General features: G+C 41.7%; 1 protein-coding gene across 4 annotated transcripts; it reads left to right on the forward strand.

The window, feature by feature from the left end:
- Nucleotides 1–826: 826 nt before the first annotated feature.
- On the forward strand, nucleotides 827–17801 carry LOC147218385 (sodium- and chloride-dependent GABA transporter ine). 4 transcript variants are annotated; one of them, XM_086173881.1, is made up of 13 exons: nucleotides 827–1221; nucleotides 2625–2759; nucleotides 8651–8861; nucleotides 9481–9613; nucleotides 10171–10305; nucleotides 11084–11187; nucleotides 11796–11920; nucleotides 12801–12913; nucleotides 13526–13666; nucleotides 13762–13861; nucleotides 13999–14099; nucleotides 14176–14343; nucleotides 14732–17801. In XM_086173881.1, the coding sequence occupies exons 1-13, from the start codon at nucleotides 1005–1007 to the stop codon at nucleotides 14825–14827; spliced, it is 1779 nt and encodes a 592-aa protein (XP_086030007.1). In that variant the 5' UTR covers nucleotides 827–1004; the 3' UTR covers nucleotides 14828–17801. The 4 variants fall into 4 exon arrangements, with proteins under 4 accessions (XP_086030007.1, XP_086030006.1, XP_086030008.1 ...); XM_086173880.1 differs by having other exon boundaries at nucleotides 14176–17801; XM_086173882.1 differs by lacking the exon at nucleotides 827–1221 and adding an exon at nucleotides 4985–5106 and having other exon boundaries at nucleotides 2644–2759; nucleotides 14176–17801.
- Nucleotides 17802–18828: the final 1027 nt, after the last annotated feature.

Consider the following 18828-nt stretch of genomic DNA (forward strand, 5'->3'; position numbering starts at 1 on the left):
CAGTTCAACTCCTGCATCTTCAACACTCAGGTGAAAAAAAGTCAACTGGATTATGTATTTGCTGACATTTTGTTAGTTGAACACACACTTTTATTGTGAGCAATTATGTGAGGAAGCTCTTTCTGCGGGCCAGACTTCATCAACCGCCTACAGTACAATGCACCAGACAAAGTCGTTCATTATTTTGGACAACCAAAACGTTACGAAATGACATTACTTCATAACAGTTTAGCTGGCAAAGTGCGTTGTGGCTTTTAAATTGTCATTTCAAAGTATAATATACGTTTGCTTCGATGATATAAGACACTTAAAATGCGTTTGCAACAATAGATTATTATTTCCCTCAAAAGTGTTGGGATTGAATGTAACCCAACATAAATTTAAGTGGATGTTAATGTGTCATTGTGTTGTAAATTAAAATTAGGTATCAAGTGAATTTTGGAGATTTAATTATTTGGATTCTGTCTCAAGGACAAAAAGGAAGGCGATTACAAAAGAAAGAAAAAAAATGAAGACCAAAAAAATGAATACCGTTTTATCAAGTTCCGGTTTTCACGGGTGACAAAATAAAACAAACCATTATATAAAATGATTCGAAAAGAACATTCAACCGAAAAAAAAAAAATCTTTTTTTTTCTTTGTTTTACCAAATTTGTGATGGCCGTCTAATCACCGTAAAATAAATCACAAAAACAGCCCTGGGCTGCTTTTGCCCTCAGCTTCTAGGCTTTTATTTTGGAGGATTTGATACACCGGCGAGCTTTACTTCCGGCAAGCGCAAAGGGGATGGATACCTCTGCATTTTCTTCCCCCTATAGAATGACGCGGTGCGGGAGAGGAAACGGGCTCCGCACCACGTTACGAAACATTTCGTCTCACCGAGCCGTGCGGGGGCTGCTTTTATTTTAATTTGTCACCTCCACGAAAGGAGCGGCGGTAACCCAGCGGGTTATGTCCGAAGAGCAGAGGTGGATGTCCGGATCTTCACGGTGAGAGAAACCGAGATGGAGGGTCCGGCGTGCGACGAGCGTGCTTGCGCTCTGAATCCCGCACAGCAGAAAGCCAGCGCGGCGGATGCGGGGCCGGCGGATGCGGGGCTGACGCGCGTCAAGAGACCCACATGGAGCGGCCGCCTGGAGTTCATCCTGGCGTCGGTGGGCTACGCCGTCGGGCTGGGGAACATCTGGAGGTTCCCGTACCTGTGCTACAGCAGCGGCGGAGGTGAGACGCTCACGTTCCCTGCAAGAATCGGGATGGGGCTGGACGCGCACACGGTGTTCCATAGATACAAACAAACAAAACAAAAAAAAAAAGTTGGTGTAAAAGTTTGTTAAATTGTATTCAGATGTCAAGTGTACAGCTTTTGTGGCAATGGGTTGCGTGACCCGCAGAAGTCACATGCGGGACGGGTGATTTTCAGAATTCTTGTGACTTGTCAAAACAATACTCTTCAGTTTAAAAAAGAAAAAAAAAATATTGGCTAGGATTACATCTTAGTAATCTAGGATGTGCGATCTTGTGATCAAATATAAGGACTCTGGATCGATCCTGCGGGTGCCGTCACGCAACGAGTCTAGTGATATTTTCTACAGGTCCGATTACAAATATAAAATATGTCTTTAAAATTTAAAATGTTATGTAATGTTTTCCATAGCCGAACAGATGGACCCAATTTGTCTCCCACGCCTTCATGTCAAGTTATCGCATGAAATCGAAGTGAATGCTTCACACACACACACACACACACACACACACACACACACACACACACGTACAAACAGGTTTTCAGGCAACAGACTTAACTCTTTATTCATGTACCAATAATCTGGCTAAATTATAACTCTCCCTGGACTGAGGCGGACACATGCAATTATCAATATCCCAGCAAATGTGACAAAGTTTTGCCGCTTCCCTTGGTCTACAATCCAAACACTCAGTTCTAATGCACAATGAAATCTTTCATTCCCTTTCACTTAAGGCCATAACACACCTTGACTGCATTAGAGACCACATGCTATTTCATAAAACTTTCCTACTTGTAACTTTTTGCCGCAAGCACACATACATACACGCGCACACACACACACACACACACACACACACAGAGGATCCCTCTCATCTTGTTCATTGGAAATGTTTTTGATGTCCCGGTGTGGGATTCATCGTGTTCGGGCGAAGCTTGGCCACGACACCCTCAAAACGTCAGTCAGCGGGGTCGTTTCGAGCCTTCGCTTTTAACGAGAGTTTGGAGTTAAATAGTGAAGGATTGTCAGTTCAGAGAAAATCCATAAGGTTTCAATAAAGAAAAGGGTGGGGATAATGAACTGATCGCTGGAAACAGACTTGAATGCAGAAAAAATAATATTTGTGCTTATATATACGCTTGTACTGCAATTTTGCTGGTTTATAATTTATCGCCGCGGGGAAATTCCTCCTCTATAATTAACCCATCATGGATGAACTATAAGCAGGAGGCTGATGGACCAGCTAGGGGTTCAATGTCTTGCTCAACAACACTTCGACACACAAGGAAGGGCCGGGAACAGGAATGTTTGGTTCAGAGGAACATCGCTCTGCCTCCTGCACATCCCTGTGATTATTTTTTTATTGATCTCCTATTGCAGGTGCATTCATGATCCCTTATCTAACCATGGTATTTCTGTGCGGCATTCCTCTGCTCTACATGGAATTTGCCATCGGGCAGTATACCCGCTCAGGGCCCGTTCATGCTTTTGCAAGTATGTGCCCTCTGCTAAAAGGTGAGTGACTCTCCACGTCTTTAGGACAGACCGTCAGATGGATTTCCCTTTACATTTCAGATGTAGTGGCGCAGTGCTAGAGGTTATCCTGTTTGTTTCAATATCACCCCCCCCCCCCCGTTCCTGAAACTTTGATTACTTACACGTTGATTGTTTCTAATTGTGCGGAAAAAATGTTACTCCTGCATCTTGCTGGACAAGATACAGCTCAAGCGAGCGGTAAATTATTAACCACCAAGTCCCAGAGATTCCAGTTAATCAATATTGTGTAACAACAATGACTAATGTAGATGAATCATTAGGGGCTCTTGCATGTCATGTTTTAAACAAAAGACGTACAGTCAACAAATGTCACTTGAACTAATGTCCATCTGATTCATCAACTGTATATTTATGTTTTGGAACCTCAAGACAATAAGTGAGTGCCAGTGGAAAACTTTGTGTCGTAATGTGAAACAGGAAGCGGATGAAATTTCATACCCCAAAGTTATGTTCCCATTAGTGTTAGTTTCAGTAAAGGTCAAGAAATACATGCACCAGTCAATAATAACGTTTTAATTTTCGAATCTAGATGTAACAGGGCCCTATGTGAGAAAAGCAGAAATCAAATTATGAAATAGTGGAAAAACTAAAAGTAGTTTTTGGGAATGCTGTCAATGTCATTTCGAGTAGTGCACACTTCCAAAGGATCATTTTGGTGTGAGGGGCTGTAGTTTGGAGAGACCTTTTCTTTTCGATCTGCAACCCTAACTGTCTCGCTCAGTGGGAGGAGGCGTCGCTCAGTCCCCCCCCGTAGTTTGGATGAAGCAACAGGAAAGTGATCCCAACAAGCTCTGTGGAGTTTCTTGGTTAAGTTACTCATGATTTTGAGAAATACAGGTTGCTGGTAATTTAATTTAATTTAATTTATTTTATTTTATTTTATTTTATTTTATTTTATTTTATTTTATTTTATTTTATAGAGAAACCCTGCTCATCTTCACTGTTTCCGTGAGAGCGCAGGTTTTTCCATGGTCTCCAGATCAACCAAATTCTGCAATTCACACCCAAAATGATCCAAATTTACACAAAAGCTGGACAGACAACAAAAGTATACCTCTCTTGTGATACTTTCGAATGAGCTGCCCCCTTTCAAATTAAGGGGTACAAGTGCATCATTGGCCCAATAATGTTTCATGAGAGTAAGGCTAATATTAGCAAGTAGCAGCTGGAAGGCCCAACGAAAATGATCACGAGATAAAACACCTCCCAAACTCAAGATTTTGGTATCTATATATGAGCAAGCAAAAATAAAAACAACCCCGCTGAAAATGCAGAAAAGTTTAAGATTATGCCGCTGCGCTGGTTGGACGCAGGCGGTGACCTTGAAGCGATCCTACCAATGCGCTCATTTGCTTATTCACAAGGTTCTAACAGGTCTCTCTAAAATTCCAGTGATTTGAGGGATGAGTGTGGTCTGTTACACGCAATCCATTTTTACTGGTTTTACTTTTCCAGCGCGTTCTCAAGTTTTTTTATCTAACAGGATTACAGAGGTGTACAAGAGAGAACAGATTATACTAATCCCAACACCATTTGCAAGGTGTCTCAGGGAGGGATCGCCAAATCCTCTATTACACTTCATTGACGCTAGTATACGGATAAAAATATACCTAGTTCCTAAATGGTGAAAGTATAACATGCTGTCGTCTTTGAGCATTTAAATTATTTAAATCGACAAAAACATCTTGTTTGATCTAGTTGATTTTAAACACAATACTCAGCTCCAGTGTGCATAATCATTTCTGATAGGTGTTCTCTGTCAAGATTGGAAAAAAAGAAATCCCAAAATGCAGTTAATAATGAAATGTTTGCTCGTGCACACCCGTTGAGAAGAATGTTCTAAATTGTAAACTTGTTTTATCTATTCTTTCTGTCCTTTTTTCCCCTAATAAACAGATTGTGCTCGTGCATTGATGGATGAGAACTTGTTAAGACCACCTGTAGAATTTGCTCACTAACAATTGTCAAATTGGCAGTTTTCCAACAACCCCCACATTTCTCTCTAAACAAGTAACTACGTGTAAGTAAGTTGGAAAGATTATACCCCTAATAACCCACAAAGACCATGTTAAAGCTTGTTGGGTTTTTATTAGTCAAAAATGAACAAGTGCTCAGCCATCAACAACCATTACTCATTTGAATATGCTTTCTGTCTTGTTCTAATTTAAAATTTTTCTCCATAGTTTTTTTTTGTCTCCTTAAAGACAGAGATTATCTACCCGGTCAAAATGTTTGGGTCCTTCACTTGATTTATCGATCATTTCTTCCTGGTTAATGCTCTGTGCTAAACAAGGGCCAAAAGCAGGTAGTTCTCCTCTGTCTGTTCTTATGATTGATTTCCCTGTCAAAGTCATTCTAGATGCTCACAATTAATGTCACAAATCAACAAACATGCTTATGACTGATACACGGCGGTGTGCATATTTACGGCGTTTAGTTTATCAGACAACCGAGGAACCGAGTGACTGATACACTAAATGGCCAAAAGTATTCGCTTACCCATCCAAATAATCAGAATCAGGTGTTCCGATCACTTCCGTGGCCACGGATGTATAAAATCAAGCACTTGGCCATGCAGACTGATTTTATAAACATTTGTGAAAGAATGCGTCGCTATAAGGAGCTCAGCGAATTCCCGCGTGGAACAGCGATAGGATGCCGCCTTTGCAACAAATCCAGACGTGAAATTTCCTCGCTCCTAAATCGACTGTCAGCTGTATTATAAGACCATGGAAGTGTTTGGGAACGACAGCAACTCAACCTCGAAGTGGTAGGTCACCTTAACTGACGGAGCGGGATCAGCGGATGCTGAGGCGCACCGTGCGAAGAGGTCGCCAGCTTTTTGCAGAGTTAATGGCTACAGACCTCCAAACTTCATGTGGCCTTCAGATTAGCTGAAGAACAGTACGCAGAGAGCTTCATAGATTGGGTTTCCATGGCCGAGCAGCTGCATCCACGCCGTACGTAACCAAGTGCAATGCAGGGATGCAGTGGTGTAAAGCACTGGATTCTAGACCAGCAGAGACACGTTCTCTGGAGTGACGAATTGCGCTTCTCCATCTAGCGATCTGATGGATGATCTGGGTTTGGCGGTCGTCAGGAGAACGCTACTTGTGGAAGGGGGTTTATGGTGTGGAGTTGTTTTTCAGGAGCTGAGCTTGGCCCTTTAGTTCTAAAGGAACTCTGAAAGTTTCAATGTACCAAGACATTTTGGACAATTGCATGCTCCCAACTTTTTTGGAAATAGTTTGGAGGTGGCCCCTTCCTTTTCCAACATGACTGTGCGCCAGTGCACAAAGCAAGGTCCATAAAGTCATGGATGACGGAGTCTGGTGTGGATGAACTTGACCGTCCTGCACAGAGTCCCGACCTCGACCCGACAGAACACCTTTGGGATGAATAAGAGCGTCCAACATCAGTGTGTGACCTCACAAATGCGCTTCTGGAAGAATGGTCAAAAATTCCCATAAACACACTCCTGAACCTCGTGGACGACCTTCCCGGAACAGTCGAAGCTATTATAGCTGCGAAAGGGTGGACCCACGTCATGTTGAACCCTATAGATTAGGAACGGGATATCACTTAAGTTGATATGCGAGTCAAGGCAAGTGAGTGAATACTTTTGGCCGTGTAGTGTATGTGAAGGGTGGAGACAGAGAGCCCTGTGATGTTTAGGTGCTTTTGAAAGTAGTGGGTGTGTTTGTGTCAGTAGAGCAGTCCAACATAAGAGCTGGCTGTGTTTATTGAAAGACTCAAATATGCTGTAACAAAGGAAGAAGCCCCTTTTATACTGACAAGGCATTGTGATTTTAGCTTATCCTGGAGCTCAATGGGGGCTTGGTTATGTTGGCACAGAGCTTCCTGTCCTTTCATTTTTACAAAATAGAGACACTGGATTAAGAAAAGCATTGCATTCCAGTCTTTTCAAAGGAGAGCTCTTGCTGAACAACAGCACTTCAGTGTAACCTCCAAAACACCACTGCGACCATCTGCGGTGAAACTATTGGATCTCTGTCGTTCTCAAATATTACATAGTGAAGAGGAAGGGGTGACACTCACACACACACACACACACACACACGCACACACACAAACAAGATTCAAAGATGTATTCTTACACATATGGTCATAGGCACATAGGAATTTAGTGACATTGCCTTAAATCAAATAGAAAATGCACCGCTTTCATTTGAATCTTATCACTTTTACCAACCTTTTATTATTGTCAGCCTGCAGAAGGGGTTGAATAATAATATGAAATAATGAAAAAACATGACACTTAACGCTCTGTGGTTAAATGATCACGTCCATGAATAAAAATGCAGTTAAAGCAGGAGAGGATAGTGACCTTCGTTAGACAACGTAAATCTCAAAAGCTGGATCACAAATGCTGTGGTTTTGGTATCTCAGGTTTGTGTGAGAATGTGACAACGTGAGCTGAACTATGGTGAAACCGAAAAGGAATTTTAAAATGACAACAAAGTATGCACATAACCACATAAGGATTATATAAAACAGACTGAAAAACCAATATATGACAATGAATCAGGAAATATATTTTCTTTATTTGAAAACAAGTGACCTATTCATGTAGCTTTGTATCCCAAGTGTTAAATTACCAACCTAAGTGTTAGTAACACCTTGGTCAACTGAGCTTTCAGCTTTCTGCATGAAAGGCAAGTATTGTTGAATACTGTTTTATTGTCTCTCTTTTGTACAGCACTTTGATGGAAAGAGCTCAATAATAATAATAATGATAATAATAATAATAATGATAATAATGATAACAATAATAACAACAACAACAACAACAACAACAACAACAATAATAATAATAATAATAATGCAACAATTATAGTTATTAGAATTAAATGCAGGGGACGGTTTTAAAATGTAACCCAGAGGGAAGAAATTAGGATTTTGTTGTATTTCTCATATTTCACAGCCAACACAGAGCAGTAGTTGTCAGTTGCTCAAGCACACATTTTTCTAAAGTTTTCCCTCCAGTTGATATTTCGTTCCCTCTCCAAATTATCAGCCATGTTAAGTCACTGATTGTCATAGCATCAAATATCCTTCATGTTCACGTATATTGATTTTAGATGAGGTATTAATAATGATTGTTTTCACGCAAAGCTATTCCATTTTTCCTACTTCGAGCAAATACCTTAAAATACATTTATGGAACACCACAGCCATGACCTCAGGTGCTCAGGCTTATAATATTTGGAGAGATTTCCTTTGGGGGCCACGTAGAATAGGGAATTCACTGACGCAACATCAGGGTTTGCAGTTGTGCTGAAAGCCGCTGGTTCCAGGGGGGATTCAGGCCAAATTATTGCATAGTGTATTTCAAATCATTCAGATTCCTTTTTGTGTGTTCTTGTGTGTTTTAGTCCAGAATGGCTGGGCAAATAGAGTCCCTTTGATTGACAGAGGTATCACCTTTTTCTTTTTATTTGTACCTGTTAAGACAGTAACTCGATTTAGCATAGCGGGTAAAGTGCGGTTCTACCTTTGTTTAGAGACATCTTTGTTTCAATCACAGAATCTTACTTCAATGTGTCATAGTTTCTCGTCACCGCAGTCAAATATGTCTCGTCTTCCCGAGATACAAAAATTTGGCATTTCACGGCGCTAGTTTTGTTTGTATGCTTTCCACGGAAAGGTTGAAGTTGAAATTCCACATAAATCCGGCAGATTTGACACCAAAACAAGTAGGGTAAAGCACACGCCTAGTAACAAATAGAAAACTACAATCCACTTGAAAGAACCAGTGAAAAATGATTAATATGAGATGTGTAAACATTTTGAGTTTCTCATTTATTCTTTTTCTTGGCCCCCCCAAGGTGTAGGCCTGGCCACACTTGTGATCTCCTTCGTCTTCTGTACTTATTATAACGTGCTCATGAGCTGGGCACTCTTCTACTTCTTTAACTCCTTCGGAGCAACGCTGCCCTGGTCATCCTGCAACAATACCTGGAATGACGTTGGAAACTGTTCCAGTGGTCTCCTTGGCAACGTCTCTCATCTGCAGTCTGCCAGCCAGCAGTTCTTCAAGTGAGAAGTCCTTTCTTTGCATTTGGAATGGGACACAAGATGTGTTTCTCTAGCCAGTTCCTATAATGTACAAAAAGTGCTTCACAAAAGCGAGGTATCCTCAGTGGATAAGTTTTTGCATAAAATGCCTAAAACGTACTTCCGTTTCTACTCGTATTGCCGAACCTCCATTCAGCCTGACTGCTTGGGATTATACAAAAATGACCAACGTTGGGTTACAGTTCTACATATTTACCCTTTTTGGGGTCAGGCACAAATCATATCGGGGAAATGGATCCAGATAGAGGTGGTCAAGTGACCACTGGGCCCCAAAAACAAACTTTATTAGTTTCCTGCAAGATGGAGAGTTACCAGTATCTATTTACTCCATGGATCCAATAGCACAAAACACTAGAGCTGTCAGTCCCCATTCTGGACTTTGGTTTATTCAACCACTGGAGAGTTTTCTTGGAAGTTCGTCAACTGAAAACAAAAATCTGAAGTGATGAATTAATATTTGACATACAGTGTGTCCTACTAACAGCTCTGGACATGATGTGCAGAAGTCATGGGGAAGTCGAGTTCTGTTATTTGTGCTGTGACATGTTTCCTCTTTTTGTTTTTTTTGCTTATTAATCAGCAAAAGGCTCCTGGAAAAAACAAAAAGTATCGAAGAATCTGGTGGACTTCGATGGGAACTCTTTGGCTATCTACTCTTTGCTTGGATTATTGTGTACTTATGCATATTCAAAGGCGTCAAATCCAGCGGCAAGGTCGGACAACGTCATGTTTTTAACAACATTCAGACATTTGTTATTAGAGATTGTGTCAAGGCTTTACTCGGCAAAGAGACGACATCCACCGAGCAAGATGATAACAAAAGAAAAAATGCGAGAGTTTATCATGTTAAGCCAATACAACTTTTCCTCCCAGACATAGAATGATCAATCTGAAGTAAACTATCTGTAAAAAGTGTTTTGGACTCTTCTAACACCATGTTAAGGTACATTGGGGCAAGGTACCATTGTTCTGGTACTCGAGAATTATTTAATTCAAGTTTGCTATTAACTGTTTGAAAAAAAAATTGAACTATAAGCATATGCCCCAAAGTACACAAAGAGTGCATGTTAACCTACAGTACATCAAAAATATATTCCTCTGCATGAAAAGTTTTAATTGAACTAAAGTGAAGTTTATTTTTCTGTGCTTGTGAAGGATGAGGTTTATTTATTCCAGACTCGGGTCACGGTTGCACGATAGCTGCATCCTCATTTACAGAAGGGAACGACACGCGGGTCAAATTCTGCCTTCTGCTGTCTGCGCCCCGCAGGTTGTGTTCTTCACCGCTCTCTTCCCATATGTCGTCCTGTTTGCCCTGCTCATTAATAATGTGCAACTTCCCGGAGCAAAGACGGGCATCCTCTACTTCATAACACCTGTCTGGAGCAAGCTGTTTGAAGTGAAGGTGAGAATCTGTTAATAAATGCATGAGTAGAAAAGTAGGTCTTCGGTTACACATTGCCACAGGGCTGTCAAGCAGGAGACCAGAGCGGCGGAATACGATTAACAATTCTGTCTGGTTGAATGGAAAAATTGTCATTAGCACCTTGTCCGCACAAGTGGTAAAATGCACATTTTTACGTTTCACATCACATTTTCGGATTATGTCTTCCCATTGGATGGGCCATTTATTTTTTTGGTTTTCAAAGATAACCAAAACTGCGACAGCAGTCTCAGAAAAGGTAGAAAAGGACCGAATTAAAAGGAAAGGCAAACCTTGACAGAGATAAATTTTCTATAAAGCTATTACTCTGTCTTTATGGGTCCTTTTGAAGGCATTCGGATTAGGTATCGATGCGTTTGGAATACAAATTTCCCTCTTTAAGGGTTTTTCCACCCGTGTCATATTTGAACAGCAAACCTTTCTCAGTGTTGTCAGATCATGTTTCTGTCTGCTGACACTCACAAACCCCGGCATGAAAAGCAATAAAAAAATGACCCACAAAACATCACGGACAGACAACAGATTGAATAACAATGGGTTGCTTTCCTGTTTTTGATTCACAAAAGCTTTTCCTGGAGCGATCTAGTCAATAAGCAACCAGAGATTTCGAACAAACCAGCTCAGAACACCTGCAGAATTTCACCGCTTTATCGAAAAGTTTATAATTACGGTCATTGAAACTAATAAAGAAGACCTTTAACAGATAAGCTAAAGCAGTTTTCCCTAACCATCAATCCAGGTGTGGGTTAACGCCGCCGCCCAGGTCTTTAACTCCATCGGAATTGCCTTTGGCTCCATGGTATCGATGGCGAGCTACAACAGATTTGACAACAACATCCTCAGGTCAGTGGGCGTTCTCTTTGCGAACCATTGTCACATATTATCTTTGTCTACCACATACGAGTAGCTTACGAGAGTTCCGTCACAGATGCATATGATGATATGAGTGTGTGTATGGGATTTTAACAATAAAGTTGATTATTTACCCTCCTTACTCTGCACGATAAAGTCCCCCAAACATTCCTGGGATGGAAATAATTGAAAAAAACCCAAACCAATAAATTCTTAAATCTCTGTGTGTTTGTGTGTGTGTGTGTGTGTGTGTGTGTGTGTGTGTGTGTGTGTGTGTGTTCCGGTTTATTGCTCTCAAATGAACCCCCTGGTCAGTTTGTTTGAAGCAGATTGATAGTTTTCATATTGTATATTAGCTTGGATGTTGATGTTCTTCTCCTGAGGCATCAGAGCATTAGAGAAGATCTTTAAGATTGTTTTTCATCTTTCAATATTTTTGTACAAAACCCCTCACAGACTCTTTATAGACGTCCTCGGTTTGATAAGACAGGAAAACCCGTGTCCTAGATTAGCTTACTAGGGTCAACAACAGTTCGAGGGATACTATCTATCTATTTTCTCAGTCACCGACGTAATCTTTGTCGGTCTCCCTTTTCCAGAGATGCATTGATTGTGTCGATTACCAACTCACTTACAAGTTTCCTGGCCGGGGTTGTGATCTTCTCGGCCATTGGCTACATGGCAGAGACGTATAACCTCCCGGTGGACAACATAACTGTAGACGGTAGGTCTCGACCATGCAGAGCATTCCCACTACTAAAGCCACTTAAGCAATAAAAACAGGAAGTGTGTTATTCCTTTGCAATGAACCCACTTTAAGCTTTAAAAAAAAAAGCATTGCATGTTTATTCCTGTAGTGTTCGAATCAGAACGTCGAGAAAATGAGCAGCTTGGAACGGTAAACCTGGTATTTACTGATTTCACAAAGACACAAGGTTAAGAGCAGTCTGAACAGTCATTGGCCTAATTCTTCTTTGACATTGTAGGCCTTGTTTTTTTAATACTTCGTGGGAACGAGCGTCACGGTCTTAAAATATCTTGAGATTTTAGCCATGAATTAGAGCAGCGGCTGGTTGTGTACATATTTTGTGGGGTAATATTTGCTTTGATCACTGGGAATATCCCTGAGTTGGCTGCTTAGAATTGGTCGTAGCCCGGCATGTTGTCATGGCTAGAACAAACACGACAGCAATGAACGAATCATTATCGTATGTGTCCGTCATTCCACTTTTCATTTCACCTTTCAAAGTGCAGCAGGACCCACTGTTTTTACATAGACGGCGTATACAAAGGCAAATAGTACCTATTAAAGAAAAAGATAGAAAACCAAATTTAGTTTAAAACACCCCTACACCTATCTTCATCCAGGCTGCAAAATTTAGCGGGCACAGCTCTGTCTGTTCACATTTGAGCTTTAGAGCAAGAAGTGATGGACATTTGTTGAAATCTTCTTGTCTTGGCAACTGGACTTGAATTTCTTCACTCGAAGACGTTTCACCCCTCATCAGAATTCACCATGACCCGGATGACCGAGAACCTCCACAGGCATCCTCTCCATTTTGTGGTTTCATTAACCAGAATGTGGATTTCGCTCTGCATGTCAGGTCCTGGTTTAGTCTTTGTGGTGTACCCCGAAGTCCTCTCCACCATGCCCGCCTTCCAACTGTGGGCTCCGCTGTTCTTCTTCATGCTGATGTGTCTTGGCCTGGACAGCCAGGTAGGCTTCTCATATTACTGTTAATATGGTAGGGCGTTTTAAGCTTGTTAGAACCGGGTATAATGCGATGGCTGCGATTTTACATTTGCAGCACAGGACGCCATCTACGATTCTTTACATCCCATTTCACCAAATGAATATGCCTCGCTTTAGCTCGGTTGGTCAGTTATCGTTATATTTGTTTCAAGATCCATCTGACTCGGGCTCGAGTCGAAAGGCGGTATTCATCTTTTCACTGTTAATTTTATCTCACGCGCACACACTGGGAGCACTAACAGAAGTTGAAATAGAGATTCTGCTGATAAACTGTCTGCAGTGGGAAGAAGGACATGGGCTTAAACGAATTAAAACACGGAGGCAGCTGTGACATGATGTCCGTTACATTTCATTCAAACGGCATTAAATATAGCCGACACAACAAAGGACTGATATAAATCTGCCTTTCTGCATGAATTCAGCAGGGTTTCAGCGCCGCCTCTTGTGAACTTTTGTATTTATAGATGATGTGCCAATGCGTGTCTGGAAAACATGTCATGGAATTGAATTTTTTTTTCGAGAAAGGCACACATGACGGTTGTTTTTAACGTTACCTCCCCTCCTTCTGAGCTGCAGTTCGCCAATGTCGAGGTGGCCTTGACCTTCATAAAGGACGAGTTTGGGCCCACGGTCCGACGTTTCTTCAAGAGAGACGAGCTGCTGACCCTGATTGTATGCTCTGTCTGCTTTCTTCTAGGGATCCCACATGTTACCAAGGTAGGCCAAAACTCCATTAACCACTCATTACATCTCCAGCCTAAATGTAGCTACAACCACAACTTCTTTATTTGTCTTCTCCTTCACTTTCCCAGGGAGGCATATATGTGTTCCAGCTGATGGACCACTACACAGCTGTGGTTTCCCTCATGTTCCTTGCTTTCTTTGAGGTTTTAGCCGTATGCTGGATATTTGGTAAGCCCGGGTCAAAGGTCAAAAGCGCAAACACGCCTTGCATGACTCGCCCGATGGCCCGCATCCATACTTTTAGCCCACGGGACTCAAAGTCAGATCTAAGCGGTGACGCCGATTGTCCGATGCTTCTCCATCAGGTGTCAGACGCCTCTCTTGTATGATCGAGAGGATGCAAGGAAAACCGCCCAACATCTACTTCCGCGTTTGTTGGTTGCTGGTGTGTCCCCTGTTGGTGTTGGTAAGGGCCCCGTTGGAACAGTCTCAACCGCCGCCGGGCTGAATAGATTGTTTAACCTCTCCTCTTTCATTCCCAGGGCATACTGGTGTCCAGTATTGTCCAGTATACCCCGGTACGCTATGGGACATATAAGTACCCAGCGTGGGCCGAATGGGTGGGCTGGGGAGTGTCACTTGTCTCTATTATATGGATCCCGTTCGGAGCCCTTCATGAGCTCTCCAGCAACACGAGCTCTCTCTGCTCTGTGAGTACAGGACTCATTATTAATGTGCAAATGAGCCCAACAATATTATCTTTCAGGTCAAATGCATCCGGTAAGTGGTTTTTGAGGGTAAACATCGGCTGTAGTTATTGGCGTCTGCCCACTGTCAACAAATGTGTCGCTCCCACATGTCACTCCTCTGTTGGGAAATATAAGTTTTCGCCCTTTCGTGCGCCCGCTGGCGCTATTGAAATGTTTTAAATCCCGGCAGGTCTATCGTCACCGTCATCTTTAAGAGTAAATTTTACAAGGTGGATAGAAATACGGAAAAATCTTATCAGAAGCTTATCAGTAGGTGCAGAACTGAGACTGTCCTTTATAAAGGTTGTGTGCATTTTATAATGTTGCCTTTTTTTTTTTTATCCCCTAGAGGCTCAGATTAGCAGTCACTCCCACAATAGACCTGGACACGGAACCTAAAGCTCAACATCAAGACAAACCGGTATCCGACACATCACTGATATGACCAGAGACAAGCCCACGGCACGGCGGACCCTACCATCTTTAGAATAGAGTCCTTCTAAAGGCTTTTAGAAAGTAAGGTCAGCTCTTCGGTTTGGAAAATGGTTGGGTTAAAAACCCTCGCGCTCTTGATTGCCTCGATGAATCTGTCTGACCTTTGCGAGTCTAGACAGTCTCGGCAACGGGGACAGCGTTTGCTTTTATAGACACTTTGACCCGTGACTCGGAACCATCCACACAAAGCCACATCGCCTTAAAGTCTGACCAGAGGAGGTGTGCGAGTATAACTATACAAAGAGGTGTTATTTTTTTTTTTTTTTATTTCTTATTTTAATTCGAACAGAATTTCTATCAGATTCACCACGTTATTCTAATTTTTACTTTTTCGGTGATACACTTTGTGGCAAAGCTTTAGATAGTCTCAGTCGACCATGTTGTTGAATAATATGATTCAGGTTAATAAAAAAGCCAAACTGTTTTGCTTTAATTAGACGAGGTTGAGGAATTCGCTAATATCATGTGTCGGCCATGCAGACAACTTTATTTTAGCGGGCACGGAATCTCCGAAGAGCCTTTCGGAGAGTGAAAGTGCCGTCTTTGATCAACTGCCATGAAATTGAATTGAGCAAATGAGAGCGGTAAATCTCCAGAAGGGCTACTTTAACCCGGGCCTCTAAGTCGCCACTCGGTTGTCTTTGGCACCCGCTTCGCTCTGAGCCGGCAGTTAATCACTGACTGCCGACCCCAAAAAGATCACTGGGACTCAAACCCATCTCGAGCTTTAACTCCAAGAATGTGCACCTTTCAAAAATGATTGACTTTTTTTTCCTCTGAAGAAGATCGGTTCAGGGGCGATAAGAGTCACTCGGGCGGGAGTCTTAGATGACGTATCGTAAAGCACGAGCACGGCCTACTCCCTCTCCGGCGGGAGCTTATTAAGGAGAACCTCAAAAAATAGGAGTGCCTTTTATCCAAAGAACTAAAATCGAAACTCAAGAAAAGAAATAAAAGAGAATTATCAGCAATAGCATGCATTTTACATCATACTTTTATTTATACCTTCTTCTCTTCTGTATTTTATCCTTAGAATTTAAATACTTCAATATTCATATTTGATGTATCTTATATCAAATTACTCGCTCTTTTAGGCAGTCGTGCTGTTTTGAAATATCTTAATTTTTACTGTTCTGAGGAGAGGAAGGCGAATGAACCCGAGTGGACCAAAACATCGAGCAGACAGAATCCGAAACGCTGATTAGTATTTTGAGCGACGAAGCGGGATCTCCCGACTGGCAAACTAATCTGGCGATACAATCGACCGGGATCTATCATGCGTGTTTGAATGACGATAAGAGTGAAGTGCTTTCAGATTTCCAAAGGGAATGACTTCAAGAGATGAGGAAAAATCCGAACAAATAACTCCACATACTCGTTTAGAAACGAGTGTTTACAAAGACTGCGGTAATCTGACTCCTCTTTACTGTAGCTTAACCGAGACAATGAATGTGTTTACACGAGTTAATTACGGAATATTCGTTTAGCTTTTCTGCATAAACGTCACCAAGCACCACCGAGTGGCATCAAAGTACAGACAGGAAGCAAAGATTTTCTTAGGGATGGAGGAGGATGGAAAGGATCGGCGACGAGTCCATCAGAGAGAGAGCATATTGATAGTCAGATGTTCTGGAGGTGAAGTCGGACTGACACGGTTTGAACGTGCACGAGGGAGGGACGGTGAATGGGACCTCCAGGCCTAGAGGAAGACTAAAGAGGAGTTTTATGGATGGCGGGAAAGAGGACATGACGATGGATCGGGGGACGCGGAGGGGAGGGTTAGAAGGAGGCGGGGGATTGGCTGTGGAAAAGACCTGTTGCACAACACATGCAAAACGTACACTTTACATCATAGTGCAATTTGCATGCTTTGTATTGGATTTGATTTAGCAATGTGACAAAGATCTGAATGTTCCACTTGTCCCGATTCTTCATTCCATCTCACCCAACGCGACGCCCGTCAAAGTCTGTATCGAAATGTTACACTATATTATTTAATAAAGAAGCCGAACAGAGTGCGCCAGGAACTTGAACGATATGTCAAATCCAATAAATGGTAAATTGCACATATGTGATCCTCATGCAGAACCTGGCTTTTAAAAGTATGCACACAAAACCGCCACCATGTGGTTGTATATGGTGTAGAAAATATTGTGATATATCATGTACGATTGTTCCCATGATTATATTTAAGGCTACATAGTTATGCTTTGTTGCTTTACGTGTCCGTATTTGTTGCATTGGACACGCCTCGGTTTTGCACTAAAAAGTCAAGGCACTACAGCCAACAGACAAAAAAAGCAATCCATCTCGTGAAACCAATTAATGACCCTTCGGGCAGGCCATCTATATCTAATTCCTACCAAATTTGATGAATATGGGATAGATGTTAGTAAATTCAAATTCACCCAGGGAATAAATCCAAAGGGTTATATACTTAACAGTAACATCATATGCAACTATTCACATGAGAATGTCCTATTATTGGTTTTTTTTTTTTTTTTTTTTTTTTTTTGCTATCAATAAATAACCACTACCATAGTAATGCGCTTGTTTTCATTTACCAGCATCGTTTCATTTTTTTTTTTTCTACGTTTATTATTTATGCAAAGTCGCACGTTAAACAGCCCATTAAACTGCAAACAACACGTCAATCTTTACATGCACGACATTGAAATCGGGTCGGGCCTACAGCACGAATCACGCACAACTTTTCAAAAAATGCATATGTTCTAGTTTGTTTGTTTTGATTGATGTGTAAATAGTGCCTTCGCTGATTTACTTGCTGAAGTGCCATTGGAAACAATTTGGGGGATCATTGACTTAGTCAAAGAAACTTGAACGCCCCCTCCTTTCCCCCCCCGGAGAAGCCTGAGGCACATGTTTGTTCCTGTATGAGTTCATAGAAAATAAAAAGTAATCTGTGTGTCATGAGTGTGAGGGTTTCTTTTTGTTAATTTATTTTTTAATAAAACACGAGCAGTCTTGCAGGGCATGTTGCTGCTGCTGAGTCACTTGGGGGCAGTGTAGCAGCAGGAAATAAAATCAGGAGGACTCGGGGGGGGGGGGGGGGGGGGGGAGTACATCCCCCTAATTTATTTATTTTTTTTGCTTTATTCATTAGAGTTGATTATGTAACTAAATTTTGCAAGTGTAATTACTGCACACTTGTATACAAACATTGATTATTCTAAAAATTTGATTTTCTAAATTGTGTCGCGTTTGAAGAACACCCGCGTGCACAGAAGGCATTGTGTGCCTGAAGGTTAGAGCGTGATTTTTAATAACATACCAAGAATTCACAGAGCTTCTTGTGAAAAAAAAAAAAAAAAAAACAAGATAAAAAAACAGCCATTGTATTTTTTTTTTATGTTTTGTTGGTTTCTGAAAACATTTATTTATTCTCAAGGGACTTTTTTTTTTTTTTTTTTCGATCAAACCACCCCCAGACTGCGTGCACTGTGCCATAGAACCGAGGCGGGACAAATCTTTTTTCGCTCTCTTTGGCTCAAGAGATAACTAGGCTGTTGTCATAGAGTTTGTGTAGAGTTGATCAATATTTCCTCCCTGCTGCCCCCATGACAGAGTGTATCATGGCCACTAAATTAGAGGTTGGAGCCTTTCAGATCAATAAGCATAGACCGGGCAGAAAATAATGGTCATACATGACAGAAGGGAAGTGTAAGTGAGACAGAATTGGCAAGAGTTGGAGTGTGCCAGTCACTTTCTACTTGATGTTGTGGTGCATGAAGATGTTGCGCGAACTGCTGCGAAGACGCCGCACAATTTCGCAAGACCTCAAATTCACCAGGGGGCGCCCCGGAGCGGACGTCTTCTTTGATGGGTTATTATTGACAGACCTGATTATCACCCTCATCTACAGTCCAGTTTACACTACTATGTTTAATTGATGCGTCAAGGGACGCTGATAATGAGTTACGTTGCGCAATA

This window comes from Fistularia commersonii, chromosome 26 (assembly GCF_037954325.1).
Source record: "Fistularia commersonii isolate RoL2024-O1a breed Wild chromosome 26, RoL_Fcom_v1.0, whole genome shotgun sequence".
NCBI classification, from domain to species: domain Eukaryota; kingdom Metazoa; phylum Chordata; class Actinopteri; order Syngnathiformes; family Fistulariidae; genus Fistularia; species Fistularia commersonii.